Genomic DNA, 24,115 nt, shown 5'->3' on the forward strand with positions numbered 1-24,115 from the left:
GAAATTTGGGCCAAATTAAAATAAAGAAGCCACAGTAGCTAACATTTTGGCGTGAGGTGTGACTAAAACACATCAAGTGAGGAAAGTAAAGATCAAAGTGGTAGAAACTTAATAACGAAGAAGATAAAGAGAATTTTCAGCAAGAGGCTGTGCAAACAGAGAACATCGAAGCATTAAGGATGAAACAGAAAGGGACTGGATAGCACATTAGATGACACAAGCTGAACAGTCAGTATTGGGGATGTCTTAAGGGGAGAAAAGGGTGACAATAAAGAGACATGGTGTTGGAACGAGGGAGTGTGAAGAGCAAGAGAGGAAAAGAAAATGACAAAGATGAAGTGGAATTAATCGAGAGAGGAAGAGTATGAAAGAACATACACAGAAGCAAATAGAAGAGCACAGATATACAATATTATAATACGACAGGCAAATGATTTCTATGACAAACTGGAGACACCTGAGAGTAAAAGAGTTCATACAGAACTGCAGCAGAAAGGAACAAGGCAACAAAAGACTACACCTATATCAAGCAGATGAAGGATGGTGATGGAACAGATAATAAAGCTGCGTTGGAAAGACTGTTTTCAGAACCTTACAAATATAATATATGAAAGAGAGTTTTGGGAGGATGGGGTGAAAAATATGGAAATGGTAAGATCAATATGGCAAGAAGAAAACTGACTATTAAAAAGATTAAAAATAGGAAAGTGGAGAGAGCAGATGGGATACCAGGAGAAGCGTGGAAAGTCTTAGGGGAAAAGAGAACTGATATAAAGTTGAGGATGAAAGACGGAATACCTAAGAATGAAAAAGTGCCAAACGCATATGTCGTATGCTGAATTTTTATTACCTAAACCAGACCCAGATTTTGTCCTTTTGCAGCTTATTTCACCTAGCTGAGTGGCAGAAAAAGACAATGCTAAAGCTCTACGTCCTTTCCACAGCATTTTTTGGTGACTAACATCATAGTCTAGCACTAATCTACAGTTACAACACAGCATACAAGATACAGAGATGGCAATTTTAGGTCAAATTAAAGTAAAACGAGTATAGTACCCATATATAAGATGTCCAGGCATGCCAAAACTACCATGGAGTTGGGAAAGAACTAACGGAGGGAGGAAAAAGTAGAAATATGAAGGAAGCGTGGAAGAGGAGTATTATATGTATATGGACCACCCTGCGTTATGTATTATCCAGAGACATCCATATATAATGTTCTTTTACTGCTGTGTCGGGTGATTTTTTGTATGTTGTGGAAACAGCTCAGTCAGCATTATCAATGTCTACCCTGAATCACGTATTCATTTCTCACTTAAACTGCCGAACCCACGTACACACCAGCAGAAGGAGCCAACCACACAAGACAATCAATGCATCATCAAATTCATGGGGTTCCTATAGTGCGCTCATTCCAACCTGGCACAGATCTCTCGTCTGCACCTCACCAATCATTCCCTTCTTCTCCATCTCCCCACTGAAAATTCTAGTCTCTTCCTCTTCCTATTCCTCTTTCCTTTGGTATATTGATGGTCAGTTTTCTTCCCAGATAATTTCAAACTATCACAGGATCTCTTGTCTGAACTTTACCATTTATTTCCACTTTCTTTCTTTCTTTGCAGCTTTCCACGCTCCTCTTTTTTTTTTTTTGTTCTTAATCACATTCTCGTGGCACTATCAAGGGTTATTTTTCTTCATGGATCATTTCAGACCATTACAGGATCTCTCGTCTTCACCTCAACATTCATCTCCTCTTTCTTCTTGTCTTCCTCTTGACCCTTCAGCCCTGCCAAGAGGTTCTCACGATGCCCTGGAAGTATGTATAAACGGTCATTCACCAGCAGTCCCTCCTCCCGTTGTTCCTCCCTCAGTGGTAGACCTGGTTGCACTGGGATGTCTTCCCCTGGGATTTTGTCTTCATCCTGTGGGTTGTCTTCAGTGAACCTGTGGAAGGGAGGGAGGTGAGAGAAGAGGGAGGGAGGAAGGATGAAAGAAGAGGTAGAGGTGAGAAGAGGTGGGAGAGGTTAGGTAACAGACAGAGGTTGCTGCTGTTGTTGTTGCCCCAGACTTATCTAGGCATGAACCCAGGGGATTGGAGGCTGAAGTTGCGCATACACTGCAGTTTATCAACTTCTCTTCAGACAATAGGGAGGGAGTTGAGGGACGTTCATATTACTGGGCAACAAGACGTCGCCCACCTACATCAGCAAACAGGGGTGATGCATGGAGATAAGGCAGGCAAAGGTGAGACAGTGGACAAACGTAAGGTAGGTAGGGATGAAGCAACGGACAGGAGTGAGGCAGGGGTGCAAGAGGTAAGGGGTGGGCAAGCAGGGATAAGACAGGGAGGTTAGCAGCAGGGGTGAAGCAGTAAAAAAAGTAAGGCAGGCAGGCGTGAGGTAACAGGCAAGAGAGAAGAAGGCAGAAGTGAGATGGTACACAGGGGTTAGGCAAGGATGTAATAGCCAGGGATGGGGTAGAAGTGCAGCAGTTAGTGGTGAGGCAGAAAAGGTGAGGAATGCAGGGGTAAAGCAGGCAGAGGTGAGGCAGGCACAGGTGAAGCAGGCAGAGGTGAGGCAGGTATGGGTGAGACACTCAGGGGTGAAGTAGACGCAGGCGAGGTAGGAACGGGTGAAGCAGGCACCGATGATGAGGCAGGCACAAGTGATGCAGGCAGGGGTGAAGAAGGCAGGGGTGAGGCAGACAGAGGTGAGGCTTCCATGCACTCTTGGTGCGACGTCTTTATCATGATGGCTTTTCTTTTCTTGTTCTTGTGATATCCAAACTATTCTGAGTCACTTTTGCTAACACCCTTCAGGAACTAAACAATCTCCATTAACTTTTTCAACTCTCATTTCCTCTTCATTTCACTCTCAATCTTTCGAAATAATAAAATTTAATTTAGGAATCAACTCTAACACTGAAGGAGTTCATTTTTTTGATTAATTTTTCTGTATTTCATTCTTGTTGCCTCAAACCATACAGTATTTCAATTCAACTTTGGACATACCTCTCGTATACAGGGATTTAGTTTTCTTTGCTTGTATCCCCCCCCCCCACACACGTACATACCTCAATTCTGTCGAACTCTGTAATACTCGAATAAACCAGCACTCGTAATCTTTCATATACAGTAAGGGACAAACACTCGTCAATCCTTCCACTATGTTCTCACTTGGGGTATGTTCGTCACTCTCCTCCCTGATGCATCATATCAAAGAGAACCTACTATGGGCACAGAAACATACCAAGCTTCTCTCAGCTTTGGATCACTGGCCACCAGAGGAAAGTGAGAAGTAGGAGAGATGAAATATTGCATTAGTCAAAATTTTTGTATCTATGGGTAGCAAAACATACCAAGCCTCTCTCAGCTTTGGAATATTGGCCAGCGAGGAAACTGGGAAGCAGAGGAGGTATTAGGCGACCTTTTGTAACCATGGGCAGAGAAAAATACCAAGCCTCTCTTAGCTTCGAAATACTGCATTGGTCAGCGAATATAGTGAGAGATACTTCTGTTCAGCTTTCATTAGAAGGGAAAATTTTGCAGGATCTCAGTCTTTGTTGTATCTTTTCGACATTATAATTATGCTAACCCTGTTAATATTAAACGAGACATATGCAATAGGCAACAGAAGATGGATAATTTTCAGTTAGCCAGCATGGACATAATGATGATTTTTTAAAGCAGCAAAAATAACAAAAAGGAAAAATTGTATGACTATAAGAAACAGAACAATAATAACAAAAAACAAGAAAATGAACAATAAATGGAAAAAAACAGCCATACACTGAAAAATAACAAAGAGAAAAAAAACAGAGAGAAGAAGATGGAACAATACTAATAAGAAAAAGATTACCAAAAAACAGAGGAAGGAAAAAGGCAATACAAAAATATGAACACAAGAGAATATTCAAGCAATCAGTAAGTTACATGACTCCATCCTTCCTCTTAACAACATCAACTCTGTAAGGCTGGCCAAGGTACAAATGTCGCTTTCAATGGACTGGAAACTAAACCAAATGCCCAAACCAGCTAATTACTTCCCAACACTTGCTGATAATATTAAGAAAAAATTGAGATGTGTAATCCAGTTTGCAAACAATGCGAAAATTTTAGTTTGGACGGGAGAATATTATTGTGATCAAGACGAAATAAATCGCTTATACTGTATGTAAAAAAGTGCTTGTGAACTTAACTTTATCACTACGACGTCACATATATATATATATACTCTCTCTCTCTCTCTCTCTCTCTCTCTCTCTCTCTCTCTCTTTCACCTCACCTTACAGTGAAGATTCTATTGTAGTTGTCCAGCTTGTTAATCAGAATTTGTCTCATGGCGAATCTCAGAAATGACTGATCATGGTCCAGCTCTCCATTCACCTTAGTATCTGTAAACAATAGTAATAATATTAATAATAACAATAATGTAGAAGTGACAGTAGAAAGAAATGTGAAAGTGTGACGTATGTAAATGGTTGATTATTAACCTAGGAGGATGAAGTAAGGACCAGATGGAAAGAATTCTGTATTTTGAAAGCCTGATGAATGGGAATAGAGAGAGCAGTGCTGCTGTAAACATGACTGGTTTTGGGGGTGTGCAGAGAAGGAATGGAGTGATAGGAAACGTGACACTCACACAGGTGAAGAATGCTGTGAAATGGCTGAAAAATGGGAAGGCAGCTGGGGTTGATGAGGTGTATACGGAGGTGATTAAGCGTAGCGACGAGAGCGGAATGAAGTGCTCGTTGGAGGTATGTAAGAAGGCATGGATGAGTGAAACTGTGCCAGCAAAGTGCAAAAAGGCAGTGATTGTACCCAGTACAAAAATAACGGTGAGCAAAGTGTGTGCAAGAATGATTGTGTCATAAGTTCACTGAGTGTGGTAGAGAAGGTATATGGAAGAATTATTATAGAGAAAGTAAGAGAGAGCTCAGAAGTTCTAGTGAGAGATGCACAGGGTGGCTTTAGGAGTGTCAGAGGATGTATGGATCAAATATTTGCAGTGAGACAGATAGTGGAGAAGGCTTGTGAGAAGGACCATAAGGTATTTATGGCACTTCACATTTCCTTCTATTGTCACTTCTACATTATTATTATTATTAATATTATTACTATTGTTTACAGATACTAAGGTGAGACTATGGTGTGGCATGAAAATAAAAAGTCACGAGTGAGAGCAGTGGAGATGGGACTGCTGAGGAATGTATGTGGAGTACAGTGGATAGGATACGAAATAATGTGATTCGTGAAAGATGCGAAGTGAGGAAGTCTGTCGACACCAGAATCGAAAAGTGTACTGAGATGGTATGGTCATGTGGAGAGAATGGATAACTGTAGAGCGGTGGAAAAGGTATATTGGAGCGAATTCGATGGAGGGAGGAGGCGAGGTTGGCCAAGGAGAAGGCAGAAGGATATGGTGAATGAGTTTGTCAGGAAGAGAGGTTTGGAAGTTAGTGAGACTAGGGTACCAGCAAGAGATCGAGCTGGATGGATGAATATTGCAAGAAGTGCATGATTAGGGATTTGGCATCCCCTTTTAACGTGACAGTGTCCGGACTGACTCTACCGGATACGTTTATGTGAAGTTACTGAAAGTGGTGAATGTTTTTGGCATATCAGATAGATTCAGACTTCAGGGGTCTTGCATGGTGAGTGAATGGAAGTGTGGCCCATTGAACTGGGCAAATTTGGGCTGTCTGGACATTGTTACTCCTCACCCTCATGCTCTAGGGTGGGAGAGGAGGTCCGGATGATGATGATGAATTATAACAGTAATAATAATTACCATCACCATCATCATCATCACACTTATGCAAAACACAGAAATTTACCTTTACATCACGTCTGTACTACCACAGCTGTTATTCTAGAATACCAAGCCTAACTTAATCTATCTTACTATGGATGGATGATGGATGGATGAATGTGTGTAAGGCAGGACACTCAACCACCACCACTACCATCACCACCTTCACAAAAGCGTTTCATCCCTAATCTAACCTAATGAAATCAAACTAATATAAAACCTAACTTACTAAGGATGGATGAGCAGAGTGTGTGTAGGGCAGGGCTCTCAACCACCACCACCTTCACTCCAGAGTCCCCATCTCCAGTCAGACGCTCTACCCAGCTGGTCTCGTCTTTACATCGTTCGTGGGAGAACTCATTCAAATCAGTCACCTGCAGGGAAAGAACCAAATTAATCCCCATATCTGGATGATGTATTTTTTTATTCCTCCTTGCAACTACCACCAAAAAAGTTTGGTGCAGACAGGGTGGAATGTAGTAATGGGTACAGAATTCTGAATCTCCTTCCATCCCAAAAGCTCTCTTGTTTCTGTGTGTGTGTGTGTGTGTGTGTGTGTGTGTGTGTGTGTGTGTGTGTGTGTGTGTGTGTGTGTGTGTGTGTGTGTGTGTGTGTGTGTGTGTGTGTGTGTGTGTGTGTGTGTGTGTGATCTCTCGTTTCTGCATTTTTTCCATCAGTGCATCTTAACAATCATTATAGAAAATTTTTTACTCTAACTTTTATCTTTTTATGGATGCTAGCTAGCAAGTACACTTTAGCCATACTATAAAAATTACTTTTATCTGTATGAAAATTGCTACTGCAGTTACTGATACAGAACAGTCTACATAAAATGCTTACGTGGAATGGAGCAATTTAAATCCAGGTTTTATATATTCTGAGAGGTCTCAATGCCAGAGATTGTTTCTATACTTTATCTCACATACTGTGGCTACTATAGCTTTAAGTATAAAAAGAAACATCTCTGGACATTAAGAAGCATTTTGGTGCTTAAATCGCTTGTGTACGCCTTTCCATTTAGGAGTTACAACTGACGAAGAAAAAATGAAAGGGAGAAGTAGAAAGCAGAACAAAATCAATATTTTTGTGAACCGATTTCACTACTCCTACGAAGGTTAGTAGAGCTTTGTGAGTAGCTTTGCATTTAAACAGCAAAGGTGTGTTACTCCATGCTTATTGTTGAGCATGCAAGCATTTTGGTGTGCGCATCCCTATATCTTATGTACAATAACCCACTTTGATCCTGTGCTATCTCTACATACAAATCGCCACCACTGATACTGATTAATTCTAAATTTTTATTATTATTATTACAGTATTATATTATTCACTCTCATCTTAAATGTCAGGACCAACTTGCCAAGCCCCAGGCTCCTACGCTTCTTATGGGACAACACTGGATTAGATGATGATGACGATTATTATTATTATTATTATTTTTAATATCATTATTATAGTGGTAGGTGAGGGCGCTTGCCATCCACTCACTCGATGTAGTGCTGCTCTCGGGTGTCTGCCCTTTCCTCTCCTCCATCCTTCTTACCTTCCATCCTCTTCTGTCTTCCTTTCCTTTATTCTTTCCTAGTCCCTCTGCCTACGGGTGACTTTACACTCCCTCTTCTGTCTTTCTTTCCTTCATTCTTTCCTATTCATTCTGCCTGTGGGTGACTCTACACTCAGTGACAAGCCAAATGGTTTCCTGTACACCAGGAAACCATTTACTACGCTGGGTGGTAACCAAATAACCAAATTTTGGCGCCTGGTGGTTTAGTGGGTATTTACGGCACTCCAATCGGATTCAGCCGGTGAAGATTTATATCCAAGGAGTGGTTGGGGTTTATTGCTCATGTAATGCCACTCAGGGATGAGTGTGGCTGGTCACTCTCATCTTAAATGTCAGGACCAACATGCCTAGCCCCGGGCTCCTATCCTCCTCATAGGGCAACGTAGGATTGGATGATGGATGGATGGATGAATATTTTTATTATTATTATTAGTATTACTCACTAACCTTCCAGCTGTGGCAGGAGAGGTATGCCAAAAGGTCCTTCATTTGTCTGCGGTTCGCCTGGTCAGGGGTGTACAGGACGAAAACCTCCGTAGTCTCTGATGGTTTCTCCTCTTAAAAAAAAGAACAAATCATCATCATCATCAGCAGCAGCACCCCAACAACTTTTTCCCAGTCAAAGATGAGGTGAAGTGGGGTTCAGAATGCAAGAAACGTGAGAGAGAGAGAGAGAGAGAGAGAGAGAGAGAGAGAGAGAGAGAGAGAGAGAGAGACAGACAGACAGACAGACAGACAGACAGAATATCAACAGCATGCTCAATGACATGGTAGTGTTGATTAGCTAATTAGAAATGCATTAAAAAAAAGGCAATGAACACTTAAGCAGTCTATGGTGACAAATGTGTGGAAAGATGGACAAACACACACACACACACACACACACACACACACACACACACACACATACACACACACACTAATATAATGTGCCAGAAAATGTAAAGCCAACAGTTCTCTCATGCTCACGGCAATGGTGTATAAAAAAAAAAAAAAAAAAAAAAAAAAGGAATGAGAATACAAACTGAACACTTCCGTCACTTCCACCAGCATTTATTGTTCATAACACACTACCAGGAAATTCATGAGAGATACAGGTAGCAAATGGTGTCATAAAACAGAAAACTACAGTTCTCATCTGAATATGGTCCAAACTTCCTCCTTTTTGCAGCATACTGTACATAACTCAAAGGTAGAATAAGATAATGCTAAGCCTCTACATCCTTTCCATGGCACGTCTTCCTAACTACAACAGCTCTACATCCTTTCCATAGCCTGTTTTCATAACTACTACGGTACAGCTCTGCATCCTTTCCATGGCACATCTTCGTAATTACTACGGCTCTACATCCTTTCCATAGCACGCCTTCGTAGCTATCATCATCTACTGTTATCACGCATCATTCAAGAAGAGATGGCAATTTCAGGCCAAATTAAAATGAAAGGATTTTAACACTCCTGTCATGGAGACATGGAAACAACAACAAAACTGAGTTGAAGAATATAAACTACTTTCACTAAATCCTGTCGTTGCTCAGCATTCAAGAGGAAGATTATGGCAATTTTAGAACATGTTAAAGTGAGAAAAGAAATGTGAGAAATGATGTCTTAAAGTGAATGTGGCAAAGATAAAGTTATGGTCTCTGAGAGGCATGAAGTAACATAGTGCACAGTGAGGCTGAATAGTCAGGAAATTATGAATATTAGTGCCTTTACGTATTTGCCTCACTAATATCAATACACCAGTCCTGTACAAGACAGTCCTAGAATGTCTTCAATAGGGACGGTGTGTGTTGGTGACAAAGTAGTGAAATGTGGAGGTGTCTGGTGGGTAGGAAGACTGCTGGGCCTCAGGGAAAACGCTGTTAAACCTATACCCAGTATCAGATGCATTAAAAAGAAAAAGTAGTGAGATGAGCAAGGATGGAAGTTTTGAGGGTGATGTGCATGAAAGAGTACAGGATGGAAGAAAGACTGCTGCTTCACAGACAGCAGTTATATAAAATATGGAAGTGAGCGTGGAAGTAAGAAGACAAGGTATGACAGTACTGTGATCATAACTTGCAAATACTGTACTCTGATCTCGCCACAACAGACTTCCCAACAGTTACGCTGTACATTCGCACAACTACATCATACAACCAGCCATACATTAAGCTATATACAGTCGTGGTCATAAATAACATCTATCCTCCTGTACCCCATACCTCAGGCTGGCTCCTTCATGCGCAGCAAGGCACACAGGAGTACGAGGGGCTGAGACGGAGGGGCCAAGGAGGGAAGAAAAGGTGGGTGGGGGGACGAGTGATGGTGCTGGGGTGGAGTGAGGGAGGGGTGGGAGGGTAGGGAGAATGAAATGCAAAGTGCTGGTCACATAATTTGTCTACTTTCTTTCATTCAGGGCATGATATGAAGGAGTTAATATTCGCTAGATAATGCTGCATTACATCTTGTATAGCGGCATCAGATAACAAGCTTTAGATAGATGATGATATTAGTCAAGCCAAAGCAACCAGGAAAGCCTTAGTAAGTAGTCCAGTGGCCTCCTGTCTCAATAACCTCATGCAGTATGGACGGCACCGATGAAACAGTGTTGTTGATGGTTTGCTGGTTTCATCTGAACAGCTCCCACTCATCCTTGGCGTACTGGAGGGGACGGGCCGTGTCCTCTCGTTCTCTGGCTCCCATGCACTGACAATCTGGGCCCACACAGTCGTGATGGCTATGCACTAATATTTGATCTGTCATGTCAGAAAATTGTCTCACAAGCCAGCCCTTGACATCACTGCCTATCTCGAACTTGTTATCTGACTCCGCTACACAAGGTTTAAAGCGGAATTATCTACCGAATATTAACTCCTTTATATCATGTCCTGAATGAAAGAAAACAGAAAAATAATGTGACCACCATTCGCATTTAATTCTCCCTCTCCTACCTACCTTCCCTCCTCTCTCTCACTCCACCCCAGCACCATCACTCATCCCCCCACCCACTTTCCCTTCTCTCCCTGGCCCTTCCCTCTCAGCCCCTCTTACTCCAATGTGACATCTATCTATCTATCTATATACCTAGGCTGCTTCCTCCAAGGAAAGGGAGGTAGCCGAGACAGGACGACTCACTCTCCATTTACTCATCCATTCAAACACATTCATTCGCATCTTAGCCCCAAAGGGGAGAACGGACAGATCCGCGAATAAAGAAGCCAGCCTGAGGCACGGGTACCGGAGGATAGATGATTTATGACCATGACTGTACATCATCATACGGTACAACTAGCTATACATTCAAGCATATACATTACAGACGGAACAGACAAATAGCCAGTAAAACATGTACACAGATACTCTACCCAACAGCAGCAAAACTGTTACAAAAACTAATATGATATTCTTACTCTCTGGACTATAAGAAGAGACGGGTCGCCACTTCTTGAGAGACGATATCACAGCCCCTATCACTACTATTACTACCACGCATCCACCCACGATGACACCAATGTCCCAGCTGGAAGAATTAGAGCAGGTTAGTGATATATTCCGACCTGGGTACGCCCAATATTTCGCCTCTATTGCATCTCACTTTCCTCAATTAACTGATATGTCTAAGCTGAAAAAGGCTTCTCTCTCTCTCTCTCTCTCTCTCTCTCTCTCTCTCTCTCTCTCTCTCTCTCTCACACACACACACACACACACACACACACACACACACATTCCCCTAGATCCTCACCCCCTTCACACACAAATAGGTCTGCTGTTGTTTTCTTTCCTATGCTTCCTTTTGCATACCTCATGTCACCCAAACCTCCTCCCACCTCCATACATCCTCCTACACACTCCTGACCCCGACTTCCTCCACACACCCCTACACATCCACATTCGACCTGCCCCAAACACACACACCACCACACACCTCCAGACATCACCCCAAACATCACCCTCCACACACGTGCCCCCTGCCCCACCCCCACACCTGTTCCCCTTCCAACTCATTCACCCCTCACCCCAACACACGCCTACACATCCCCATTCCTTCTCCCAAACCCCATTCACCCCAGCTCCCACCCTGACACCCTCCATCACCCCCCACATCCTCTAATCCCATACATCCCTGCCCCCTACCCTCACCCACACACACACTCTCCCTCTCCCCACCCATACACTTTCTCACATTCCTCCCAAACCCCACACACCCCTCATCCCCATTCCACCTCCCAATCCCCATTCACCCCAGCCCCATCCCAACTCACTGCTCTCGTTCCGGATCTGAGTTTCCTTTGGTATCCGGGGTGCAGTTCTTGAAGTTGAAATCACTGGGGTAGGACAGCTGGGGGCCATAGCTTTCCAACTTTATCTGTAAGGGATAGGAAAGCTAAAATGTGGGTACAGCTAAACAGGGGGACAGTTAACTATAAATGTTAGGCAGGGGAGATTCTACATATCAAAGCTAATTATTAAGATTCAACAGAGGAACGGCTAAAACTCCACAGCTACACAAAAATAAAACCAAGCACAAGACAGCTAAATATCAAAGCTATAAAGGTGAAAGCTAAATTTCGAGAGATGGATATGTTACTACAGCACCACCAACCTCTCTTTCTCTCTCTCTCTACGTACCGAGAAACAGAAACAGTCTGAGGTGTTGAACGTGTCATATATGGTGGCTGCAAAACTCTCATCGACTGATTTCTGGTAGACCTGGGTGGGGGAGAGAGAGATGTGAATCATTCCTGCTCCCATTCCTTTTCCAATTCCTACTGACAGTTCCATTCCCATTCCCACCTACTCACATTCATATTTCCACCTCCATCCTCGCACCCATTCATAATCCCACATCTGTTTCCATTCCCGATTTCATTCCCAGCTCCATTCTTATTCCCATTCCTGTTCCCACTGGCATGATACTCACCAAGGTCTGACGATCACAGTCACCGCCTGGGTATCCCTGAGAGAGAGAGAAAGCAATATGGAATTATTATGGGAGAGAGAAAGAGAGAGCACTTCTTTGTGACTATCACCATATTTCTAGTTTCCCTCTTGTTACAACTCAATGGCAGAATAAGTATGCTACGGTTCTACATCGTTACCATTGCATTTCTTCGTGACTAGCAATATATTCTAGTGTTATTCTTGCAAAAGCTTCGTGGCAGAATATGACAAGGCTATGGCTCCACATACTTTTCATTGCCTTTCTTCGTGACTAGCACCATATTCTTGTCAATCTCCTGCTAAAGCTCAGTGTCAAAATAAGACAAAGCTAGTTCTATACCTTTACCAGAGCACTTCTTCATGACTAGCACCATAGTGTTAGACCCATATTCTCGCTGGGTGGAGAGGCTCCCTAGCATCTCCTCCTGACCGATGTATTTTTGGTAATGGAGGGTTAATATCCTTTTGTACATCATTTATGTAGAGTTGTGTAGTGTTTAAGGGATTTACATGCCTCAGAATAACACAGTAAGGTGTAATAAGCAAAGTAAATTGCTTAAAAAGAGGTGATAGGAAGCTTCCTTAACCAAAGAGAATACGGGCCTTTGTCTGTACAGTCGCAGATATAGGTACCAATCCACTTCTGAACGATATAGTGAGCAATCGAACACATGTGATAAGACCTTCAGAGGCCTTCAAACTTCTCTGAATATTAAGCTAGGGTTCCATAACTGTTCAATTAAAAACTGTATCAGCAAGTTCAAGTGATCATACAGTACTATGTTTTGGGGGCTTTTAACTACAAGGCGTAAACTTAAACTTAGCTCATTAACATCCTGCTTATTTCACTAAGTGGCAGAAACAGACGATGCTACGGGTCTAAGTCATTTCCTCACCACTGCTTTGTGACTTGTATCAAATTCTAGTGTTAATCTATTGTTATGACTCGGCATTCAAGATGGAGAGATGGCACTTATGGATGTCAAAATAAAAAGAGTATAACAAACTGACTATACTGTTTTTACTCTTAACTTGGCCTAAAATTGTCATCCCTCCTTCTTACACGCCGAGCTGTAACAATAAATTAAAACTAGAATGTGATGCTAGTCATGCAGAAGTGCTATGGGAACAGTGTAGAGTCATAGTTCTGCCTGTTTCCGCTACTGAGACGTGTGAAATTAGTTGCAAAAAGGACGAAAATCTGGGCCAAGTTAAGGATAAAAACTAAAACTGATTAACTAACCAACTAACTAACCTAACTTACCGGATGCACGTTAAAGGTAGCATTCTTGACCCGAGGATCACGAGCGAGTTTGAAGTCGATTTTGCTGAGGCTATGGAAATACAGGGAGAGAAAAATATTAAATCACTGTAGCTATTATTGCTATATACAGTAAGGAGAGAGAGAAAATATTATACCACTGGTTATTTTTTTTTTAACATTACATCCGCCAGTGTATGTATTCACCCATGTCTGTCTTTTTGCGTATAAAATAATGAAAAGCTTGTCAGTTTTCACTTATATGTGGTGAATATGTGGACGGTGGGTCAAGGAAGACTTGATTAAATTTTGACATAGATCCGGATCCGGAGGAAGGAATAAACCATAAATTTCAATGGAGTTGGCAGGGGTATGCTCTCTTTGAGACTGTGTAACACGGCAGACCAAGACCGTAAAATTAAACTGACTATGAGAGACTGTAAAAGTATTCGTTCGGTAGGAAAGAGGAATTACAACAGTACATCAGAAATACTATTGGTGCTGGCAGAGGTATACAAGTTCGCTCTCTTAGAACGCTTTCCCGTAACTAGGTCTACCAAATCACCAACCACTTTATTACTCAATCTTAAAAAAAGAAAAAAGGCTTATTCTAGCACAAGAAGCCCTAATAAGCATCTGCTAACCTTAATACCAGTTCTAACCATCAACAAACCAGCAGAGCATATACAGTATATTCGATATAAACATTAGAAGTAACAGACAAGCCCCTCAAAGAAGCGTTTGCCCTAACAAACGACTAACTAGGCCTAACTAGCCTCTAACTAGCCCTAACAAGCCTCTTATCAGCCTTTTCATGTCTCTAATCGCCCTGACAAGCTCCTGAACCGCCAGAACTTACGTAAATTCCATGTAAATACTAGGTGTGAAAGACAAGCCGACAATGGTGAAGCAGTGAGAACGCGTTTCCCTGCCCTCCTTCACCACCAGGCGTCTCCAGCCTTTGTCTTGATGGAATGTTGCCCCAATCGTCCCGCCCTCTCGCCGCACCTGGATAGAGAGGAGATTAGGAAGTTTGGAACTCTCTCAGGCTCCCATGACTCACTATCAGCTTAACAAATTTGTCTGGATGAATGTTAACTGACCTCAAGCTGTCTCAGTAAACATAATGGGAACAAACTGCACTTAATTTGCGGTAATGGGGCTGAAGTCACACACATACACAAGTACCAGAAGCTCCTGAGTCCAACATACAGGAACCATAAGGATCCTGTACTGGAAATCAACTCTAAGTAAGTAATTCTAATACACACACACACACACACACACACACACACACACACACACACACACACACACACACAGGGAGTAGACTGTAGCACAATTCGAGCAGGGCAGTCCTCTCAAGGTGGATGGAAAGCTGATGACAGGGAGAGCTGAGGCTCCCGTTTCATCAGCCCTTGGGACTAGTTCCTGACCATTCCCCTTTGCTGTACTTCTTCAGTGTTTCCGTAACACAGAGAGTGGGCCAGCATACTCTCCAATACAAGTTTCTCTGTCAACACCGAACTATATGCACATTACACACTACACTTCCTATTCAAAAAAAAAAAAAAAAAAAAAAAAAAGCATCACCGTACCAGCCTCTTTCTAACAACTTTACCTCATCATCCTTCCCTCCTCTTTTCTACTCTGATGGCTCTGTAACGGTTTCTTCTACTGATAAAGCAGATCTCTTCACTCAGACTTTCCCCTCCAATTCCACTTTAGATGATTCTGGTGCTGTTCCTTCATCACTTCCCCCTTCTGACTTCTTCATGGGTGACATCAAAATTTCTTCAGCTGATGTATTTTCTGCCATCTCTGGCCTTAACACTAACAAGGCATATGGGCCTGATGGGGTCCCTCCTGTTGTCCTCAAGAACTGTGCTTCTGTGCTTACACCCTGCCTAGGTAAAATCTTTTGCTTTTGCCTATCAACTTGTACCTTTCCTTCTTACTGGAAGTTTGCTCTCATTCAGCCTGTTCCAAAAAAGGGTGACCATTCCCAGCCCTCTAACTATCGCCCAACGCTTTTACATCCTGTGTCTCACAAGTTTTTTAGTCTGTTCTTCATAGAAAAATTTTAAAAGGATCTTTCCTATCACAGCCTTCTTTCTGATCATGTCACTGTCCTCCACCTCAGGCTGCCCTCCCTCTAACCTACACGTCCCTCACATACCTTTCCACACCATTTCTTTATTTCTATCATTATTAATATTATAATGATGTGATAATGATGATGATGATGATGATGATGATGATGACTGATGTGCAGCTGGAGTGGAGCAATTAACTATTTTTACCACTTGAGCTGAGTAACAAACTACCGGAAGAGCAAGAGATTAGATTAGAAAAACTGCGTCTCTCTCTCTCTCTCTCTTTCTCTCTCTCTCCAAAAAGGACAGGAAAGATGTGTGAAGGTGAGTGCAATATCTTTCAGAGTCTCTAGTTCTTTCTTATAAAACACATTATAGTTGCAACAGTAAACTGACCACAATTATATTCAGAATGACAAATTCCAATATACCACTGAGTCAATTAATCATCTTTAAGGAGAAGGTCTCAAAGCCATCTCACTGTGATGTGACATAATGACATAGCGTAATGCTGGTAGGAGAGAAACACAGGTCAGAGCTATCTTCATTTTCTCTAACGTTTATTCTCTGAAGATGGATTCCGTGTAGCTTGGGTAGTTAGAGAATATAAAGAATTCAAGCACTAACCTGTATCTCCTCTCCCACCCAACATTCCCATTTGTGGCAATGGATCATCTACTGTACATACCGTCAACATCCTATCTACATAATGTGATGTTTCTTCTTGGACTCCCACACCCCGACCCACTGCAATGAGGACAGCAGCCAGTTCTAAGTTAATGCTATTAAATATATGCAGAATGTCATTTTGCACATTTGTGAACCATCCTGACCTAATAACAGCTGCCTCTATTCTAACGGATCAGGGCGAGGGAATCCAGAATATCACAGTATGTTGCAGTCTCACACCTTTCAGATCCACAGCAGTGAGGTGTAAATAATATATATATACATAGAAAGCTTTGTTGCACCTCTTCGTTAGCGATTTACTTAGCCTGTTTCACCTCAATATTCTTTTGCATTCATTTTAAAGTATTACAATACTGACAGAGCCTGCATCAATACCATTCTGTCCATGATGATACAAAGGTGTACATGATATGTGGAATAAATTGCTAGAAATTGCAATATACAAAGGTGTCGTGCGGAATACTGTACACGGAAATCGCTATGGAAGAGATGTTAAGAAATGGCCGTATTCTAAGTAATATAAAAGGTTTTGCTGCACATCTTCCTTAACCTACTTTCCTTGACAGTATTACATGACAGAAAAACCAGGATGACCATTTTTTCTTTTATATTAACTTATCCTAATCTAACCTACCAGATTAACTTAACTAACAAATCTACCTAATCTCCTACTAAAAAAAAACAACCATCCTAACCTGACACTATGGAAACAAACCATCCTGATCAGATACTATGAAAACAAAACCTAACCTAGACTTTCCTGAATAAGAAAAAATAATGTAAAACTGGTACACAGAACAGAACTTAGCGACCGAGGCACTGTAATCCACTACACCACAACTTCGTTTTCCATACCTTCTCCCACTGCACGAGGCTGCCAGAATAACTGTCATCATTTGGGTCACATGGCTCCAAAACTGCATCCCACTCTTCTGCAAGCCAAAAGAAGATGTGTTTAGGTAATGTATGTCACACCTCACAATGTCCCATCTCACTTCCACATAACACACAGCTACACCTTACACTACCACACCTCTCACTGCCACACCTGTCACTGCCATACCTCACATTGCCACACTTAATACTGCCACACCTCACACTACAACACCTCCCACTGCCACATCTTACACAGTCATAACACACTGCCACACCTCATACTGCAACACCTCACACTGCCACACCACACAAAGTTACACCTCACTCTGCTACGCACACACACACACACACACACACACACACACACACACACACACACACACACACACACACACATACCTTTCTTCTTACAGTCTGGCGTATCCTCAATCGCTAGGGAATATTCCAAAGATCTGGTCCTGTTCTGGACTGTGACACTGACTTGTTTCACACACCCTCCCTCACACACTCCCACACCTGAAACAAATATCATCATCGGCGTCATTATCATGAACATATCATTTTCATCAATCCAAGGACCATTATCATCATCATTATCATCAACACTATCATCACCAACATTTTCCTTTACTATCTAATCAATATCATCTTTATCATTATCATCACTGTCATCATCATCATCACCATTATGGTCACCATCATCATCACCATATTAAATTCTTTCTTATCATCAGCTGACATTTTTTTTTTTTTTGTAGCTTACAAGAGTTGTCAGGACCATGAGAAGACAAATGATTTTTTTTTTTTTTTTTTTTTGAGAATATCGTCTACTTTTTATTATAAATTTTAAGACTTTTTTGCCCCCCCCCCTCAATTGGGGGCCCGGGGGCAGTTTCAAAAAGCCCCCCCTCCGCCCCCCCTCAGGTACGCCACAGCTTTTTACTTCAGTCCCTTCTTTACCATATCCTTTTACTGTAATTTGTTCTCGGTATTTCCAGGCAGTTTTGTGCTGCAGTAATAGCAGTAACAGTAGTAGTAGTAGTAGTAGTAATAGTTAAAACTTGTCAATTTTATTCTTACATATTATAAAGCTGCAATATTTCAGAAGCTATTTGGTCTATAGCCTTCAAACTTAGTCAACTTTGTCGGAGAGGTCAATTTCTTTTGGCCAAATATGGTGGCAATCAGTCAACCGGATCTCCGGATATTATCCTGAACACAGAAAAGTAAGTCAGTCCCACTGTCACAAGAACTGCTTAAGCTAGGAAGCTGAAATTTTACAACAATATAGTCTTAAGGCAGAAGCAGTGCAAAATGGAGTATGGTTCCAATCGGTTGATTATTCTCTGAGATCGTCCGGGAAAAAAAAAACAAATGGGAGTTTTCTGGACATTCCGGATGTCGCCTAATTTTCCGTGAAGGATTAAAGCTACAGCCACGAAACTTGGTGGACTTACAAACTGCGATGACCTAAAGTGACATGCACAAGATCAGTGATCTTGACCTCACAGTCCTTCATAGCTCGGCTTCTAGTGGGGCTACAAGGCTAGGCAGTGGCTGTGGGAATTTTTTTTTTTTTTTTTCATCAAAATCGTCCTTGCACAATTTTACAGTGTTCTAGTTGCTGTTGTTGTTGTTCTTACTATTGTTGTTGTTGGTGGTGTTTCTACTTTGTTGTTGTTACTACTGTTGTTGTGGCTGTAGTTGTTGTGTTCATCTGAAACGTGAACCCGGATGGACTGCAGACTTCCGCTGATCTGTAGTTCACCATTCTTTATTAGGGGATAAGGGAAGTAGTTGAGGGACGTTTGTATAACCAAGCAGTTGAGTGATCTGGTTCTGTCGCTGCTCCACTGACCCTTCCATGGTTAGGGCAGCTCCAGGACTTTTTATTCCTACTAACACAGACAAATTTATTCAGCTGTGAGTGAGTAAAGCAGCCTGAGTGTGTTGATCAAAACGAACGTCATATAAAGTGGTTTTTTCCTTGTCGCTTCCAAGAAACGTTTTTCCTACTCATTTCTCAATTTGTTGCTCCACTCAAATCTCTCTCTCATCCCCCCCACCCCCACCCTTGCTCCACATCCTTAGTTTTTCCGTAGGTAATCAGTATAATAAATTATCTCTTTCCTTCTTCCCTCCCGCTCTCACTCTCCCTCCTTCCCTCCTCTCCTCCCTCTTTCCTCCTCTCCCGCATGCTTCTAGTGTGTGTGTGTGTGTGTGTGTGTGTGTGTGTGTGTGTGTGTGTGTGTGTGTGTGTGTGTGTGTGTGTGTGTGTGTGTGTGTGTGTGTGTGTGTGTGTGTGTGTGTGTGTGTATTAGAATAATGTACTGTTTTCCTCTTCCCTGTACAAAATACCTTTCCTGTCTACTCTCCCTGCCAGCTTCCCCTGCCTCACCCTGCTGATGTCCCAATATCCCCTCCCCCACCCTGGCCTCACCCCAGCTTCACCCTGCCAACCTTCCCTGCCAATTTGCCCTGCCTTACCCTGCAAACCTCCCCTACCTCACCCCAGCCTCATGCTTTCCTCACCCTTCTGACATCCCCTACCTTAACCCAGCCTCAACCTACTCACCTCCCATGCCTTACTTTCTTCTCGCCCTGCCTAACTAGCTCACCTCACCCATGCCTCACCCTGCCTACTTCCCATACCTCTCCCAGGCCTCACCCCTTTCCCACCCTCTGCCTACTCCTACCTGCCGTACCCTGCCTCACCCCTTTCTCACCCTCTGCCTACTCCTACCTTACCTGCCAGAGTCCCCACCAGGACAAACAGGATCGAACCCCCGACCCACATTCTCGTCGTCTCCGTTTTCTTGGCCATAACCATCCCTGGAAAAAATAAAAATATGGTGGCTATATTTTCCTTCATACTTGTCACTTGAAAGAAAATTTTGTTCATTAGATCAAACTTAGTGATTAAATTGTTCATCTAAATTATTCTTGGTGAACCTTCAATGTGAACAGGCCGAAAACATCATCATCAATGTCACCATCAATCATCATCATCATCAACGTCACCATCAATCATCATCATCATCACCATCAATCATCATCAACATCGTTATCACAGTTACCATTATCATCATCATAATCGCCATCATCTTCATCTTCACCACCAACATCACCACCACCATCATCATCATCTGCACTTCCTATCCTACCTAAGGATGTACGACCAAGATGTAATAATAATAATAATAATAATAATACCCAGGGATCTGGCATCCCTTTTTAACATGACAGCGTTCAAATTGCCTATCAGATGGGTATATGTGAAGCTACAGAACGTGATTTTTTTTTTTTTTCCCCTATCTGATGGAGCCAGGATTCCGTGGGCTTGAATGGTGAGTGATGGAAGCGTGGCTCATTGGACTGGGCAAACTTGGCTGTCAGGACTCCTCACGCTGCCCAAGGGTGGGAAAGAAGGTCTAGATGATGAGGATGACGATGATGATGATGATGATAGCAAAATAAAACCCGATAGAAGGCGAAACCAACCAAGAGTCTGACCAGCTAAATGGGTCACACTCTCATTAACTCACCATTGCAGTCACCGGAATCCTGATCCACCGACAGGCATAAAGATCCACACTCACTCGCTTCATACCGTCCATCAGTTAGGTCAATCCAATGACTATCACTTCATCAGGAAAGACAGGGGTGCCATATCCTTGTCTTGCACTCCGTACAGAATTCATCCACTCAGCTCGCTTCGCTGTCAGTTCCCTAGTTTCATCACCCTTCTAATCAGTTTTTCTCACACACTCGTTTACTACATATCTATCCACCTTTTTGACCTACCACTCCTCCTCCCACCTTCAAACTCGCAAAATATATTTTTTTCACCACACTATTCACAACCTTTCCAAAATATGCATATAATTATTTCTTACGAATTAAAACACTACCCGCATTTCCTTCATCGCCTCTCTCTCTCTCTCTCTCTCTCTCTCTCTCTCTCTCTCTCTCTCTCTCTCTCTCTCTCTCTCTCTCCAGCATCGCACGCGAGCACGCTCAATGAGATTTATTGTCTGTGACGTCACGTGTAAAGGTCAGACGCACGACACCTTTATTACAACATCGGCTGGTCTACTCACTATCTCCACGAGAGAGAGAGAGAGAGAGAGAGAGAGAGAGAGAGAGAGAGAGAGAGGTAGCTGGGGGAAATCCTGGCAGTACAAAGAGACCATTACTTTCAACAAAGGCACACAGTGGGAAATACCCGGATTCGATTGTCGTGCAGCACCGCTCACTCCTGAATATTGCATAGACACTTATGCAATCGACCCTCTCTCTGCACGTGGCGGTCTGGTGGCGCCTGGTTGGTTAGTGGTTAGGATGCCCCCGTCGGAGTGATGGCCGTGCATATTTTCAGTACAAGATGTGACTGAAGGTCTTTCAATCACATACTGCCACAAAAAGAAGTAGGCTGGTCATCTACCCTTAAATGTATTGGACTACATTAGCCCCTCTTCCTCAGTCTCGACCTAATGTTCTCAACAGCAATATGTCAGTCCCTTGGCTGATCCACAACACTTCCATCGGGCTTAGTTAAAATCAAATCAAAATTCAGGTAGTTATTGTCTATAAAGATACAAACGGGTTGTACTTTGATACTGTCCTGTAACGCTGACCTTTACCTGGCTTCTCAAACTTAAATCCTCTCGTTCTTGCTTTACCCTCGACATTTTCGTAAAATTTTACAAGTACACAGTACACCCCTATTGTTGGGCAACAAACATTTTCACTAAGTTTGGTCTAAATCGGGTCAAAATTGCTTAAGTTGACCCTGTCATGACAGACCTTTGACCTATTTTTCCTCCCAAAATATTAGGTAAATTCCTTGGCTGACCCTCAACAGTTCCACTAAGTTTGGCTTAAATCGAATAAAAATGTTTTTAATGCTCGAGCGCGCGCGCACACACACACACACACACACACACACACACACACACACACACACAGAGTAAAACACAACACCCACCTTACTATCGCAGATCGAGTACTGCCCCACCAGGAGGATAGGGGTCCGGGGCTAGGCTGCTCATGCCAACCATTTAAGAAAAGTGCCCAGTTACCATTACCACAACGGCATCAACAAAGCAATAAACCCCAACCACCCTTCGAAAAGAAACCCTTGTGACGCACATTCGGGGGAAGCGCCCAACTCAATAAACCACCAAGCGACTAAAAAATAAAAGCATACGTACTGCTCAGCAGACTGATTTGCCACATTTTCTTTTCAAGACTACCATTTTCATCCAAGGTCGGATCACTTCATATTATGAGGCCAGTTTATTTGTCCTTAGAGCTGTGCGTGTGTAAAACTAGGATAATACTGCACAAATCATCTACGAGTGTCCTTCAGACCCCATGGAGCTATTTTACATAATGAAAGTCTCATCACAATCACTGTAAGTCTACTGTATTATGGTTCAACTTTCCCACTATGACGTATGGCTGGATTACACTTATTTCTATCAGTGTACAGTACGTGTGCGAGGACTAAAAGGAGTGAAGCGCGCAGCACACCACCTCTTGTCCGTTGCGTACATGATACTGCTGTCGCTTCGCGCCAGTGGTCGCGGCTGCCATGTTTTCAGAGGGAGTTACGTACCAACTCTTCAAAATTATCGTTTTTATTTTCGTTGGAACTATCGGACTCTATTGCTATTTTTTTTTTTTTTACCGCCTACAAAGTCATTGTTTTTTTCGTTGGAATTATAGTACTCGATTATTTTGTTTGTTTGTGTGTTTGATAATCTGATGTATTTTAAAACTCGCCGATACCTACTGTAGGTGTATTTACTGAAAAGGCCCATTACAATTATCAGAACCGTAATTTTGTATGGTACTGATGCATACTCAGGTGTATATTTCACTTTTTTTGTATAAGAATTAGGGCTTCCTGCAAATATTACAAACTAGAATTTCGTATTAAAAAATGCTAGGAATGTAAAAACCTAGGCTATTGACAGGCTACCATTTCCTAACATTTGTAACCTTATGCTATTAGTTTAATTTCCTTTCGCAACTACGTTTAAATTCCAACAATACCCACTACTCTCGTTTAAATTCATATATCACTGAGAGAGAGAGAGAGAGAGAGGGGAAAAAGAAATCTCAGGTTAAGCACAAAAGCAAATTTGTCTACTAAGCTTTTCCTTAAACAGACTCAAAGAGCATGAAGAAGGAAAAAGTATTAAGGACAGCCATCATCATCATCACCATATATAGCCACCACCACCACTGTCATCACCACAACCTTCACCACCACCACCACTACCCTCATCATCATCATCAACATCGATATCATCATTATCGTCATCACCATCATCATCATTCTCCTTTAAGCTGAATAAAATCGTTTGGTGGCCGAATGAAAATAAAAACGTCATCCTTCTGAAGGGGTTAATTTAGAAATCAACAAAGGAAAAGAGGAGGAAAACTGATCATATGGAACTCATGGTGTAAGGAAAAAATTATGATCACGAGAGAGAGAGAGAGAGAGAGAGAGCACACACACACACACACACACATCCCTGCCCTCCATGCGTGACTCAAAGGATGAAAATTAAGGAAAGATATGTTACAAAGAAAATGCCATTTAAAAAACATTTTCCCACTGTATAGTCGTGCCCTCTTGTGTATGATGATGTCATTACACAAACGTGATTATAGTGTGTGTGTGTGTGTGTGTGTGTGTGTGTGTGTGTGTGTGTGTGTGTGTGTGAACAGCATAACTCAAGTCTTGATTATATTTTGATCAAACGACAGAAAGGTTCAGGGTCAGACAAGGAGAAATATAAGTCCGACAGGTAAAGGAATAGGGGCACAGGGTAGAATCAACATTTTTTATCCAATTTGGGTCAGACTTGTAATGGTGGAG

General features: G+C 42.3%; 1 protein-coding gene across 1 annotated transcript; it reads right to left on the reverse strand.

The window, feature by feature from the left end:
- Positions 1 to 1,650: 1,650 nt before the first annotated feature.
- Positions 1,651 to 20,049, reverse strand: LOC145405782 (uncharacterized). The gene is made up of 13 exons (XM_080277018.1): positions 19,972 to 20,049; positions 17,623 to 17,739; positions 17,203 to 17,279; positions 14,421 to 14,569; positions 13,565 to 13,634; positions 12,281 to 12,316; positions 11,989 to 12,069; positions 11,622 to 11,725; positions 10,770 to 10,879; positions 7,822 to 7,931; positions 6,040 to 6,184; positions 4,284 to 4,392; positions 1,651 to 1,944 (listed from the first exon to the last, which is right to left on the reverse strand). The coding sequence occupies exons 1-13, from the start codon at positions 20,045 to 20,047 to the stop codon at positions 1,707 to 1,709; spliced, it is 1,422 nt and encodes a 473-aa protein (XP_080133144.1). The 5' UTR covers positions 20,048 to 20,049; the 3' UTR covers positions 1,651 to 1,706.
- Between the last annotated feature and the right edge of the window lie 4,066 nt (positions 20,050 to 24,115).

The sequence above is a fragment of the Coenobita brevimanus genome, chromosome 68, assembly GCF_032717465.1.
Source record: "Coenobita brevimanus isolate Jiangsu-jjx chromosome 68, ASM3271746v2, whole genome shotgun sequence".
Taxonomy (NCBI): domain Eukaryota; kingdom Metazoa; phylum Arthropoda; class Malacostraca; order Decapoda; family Coenobitidae; genus Coenobita; species Coenobita brevimanus.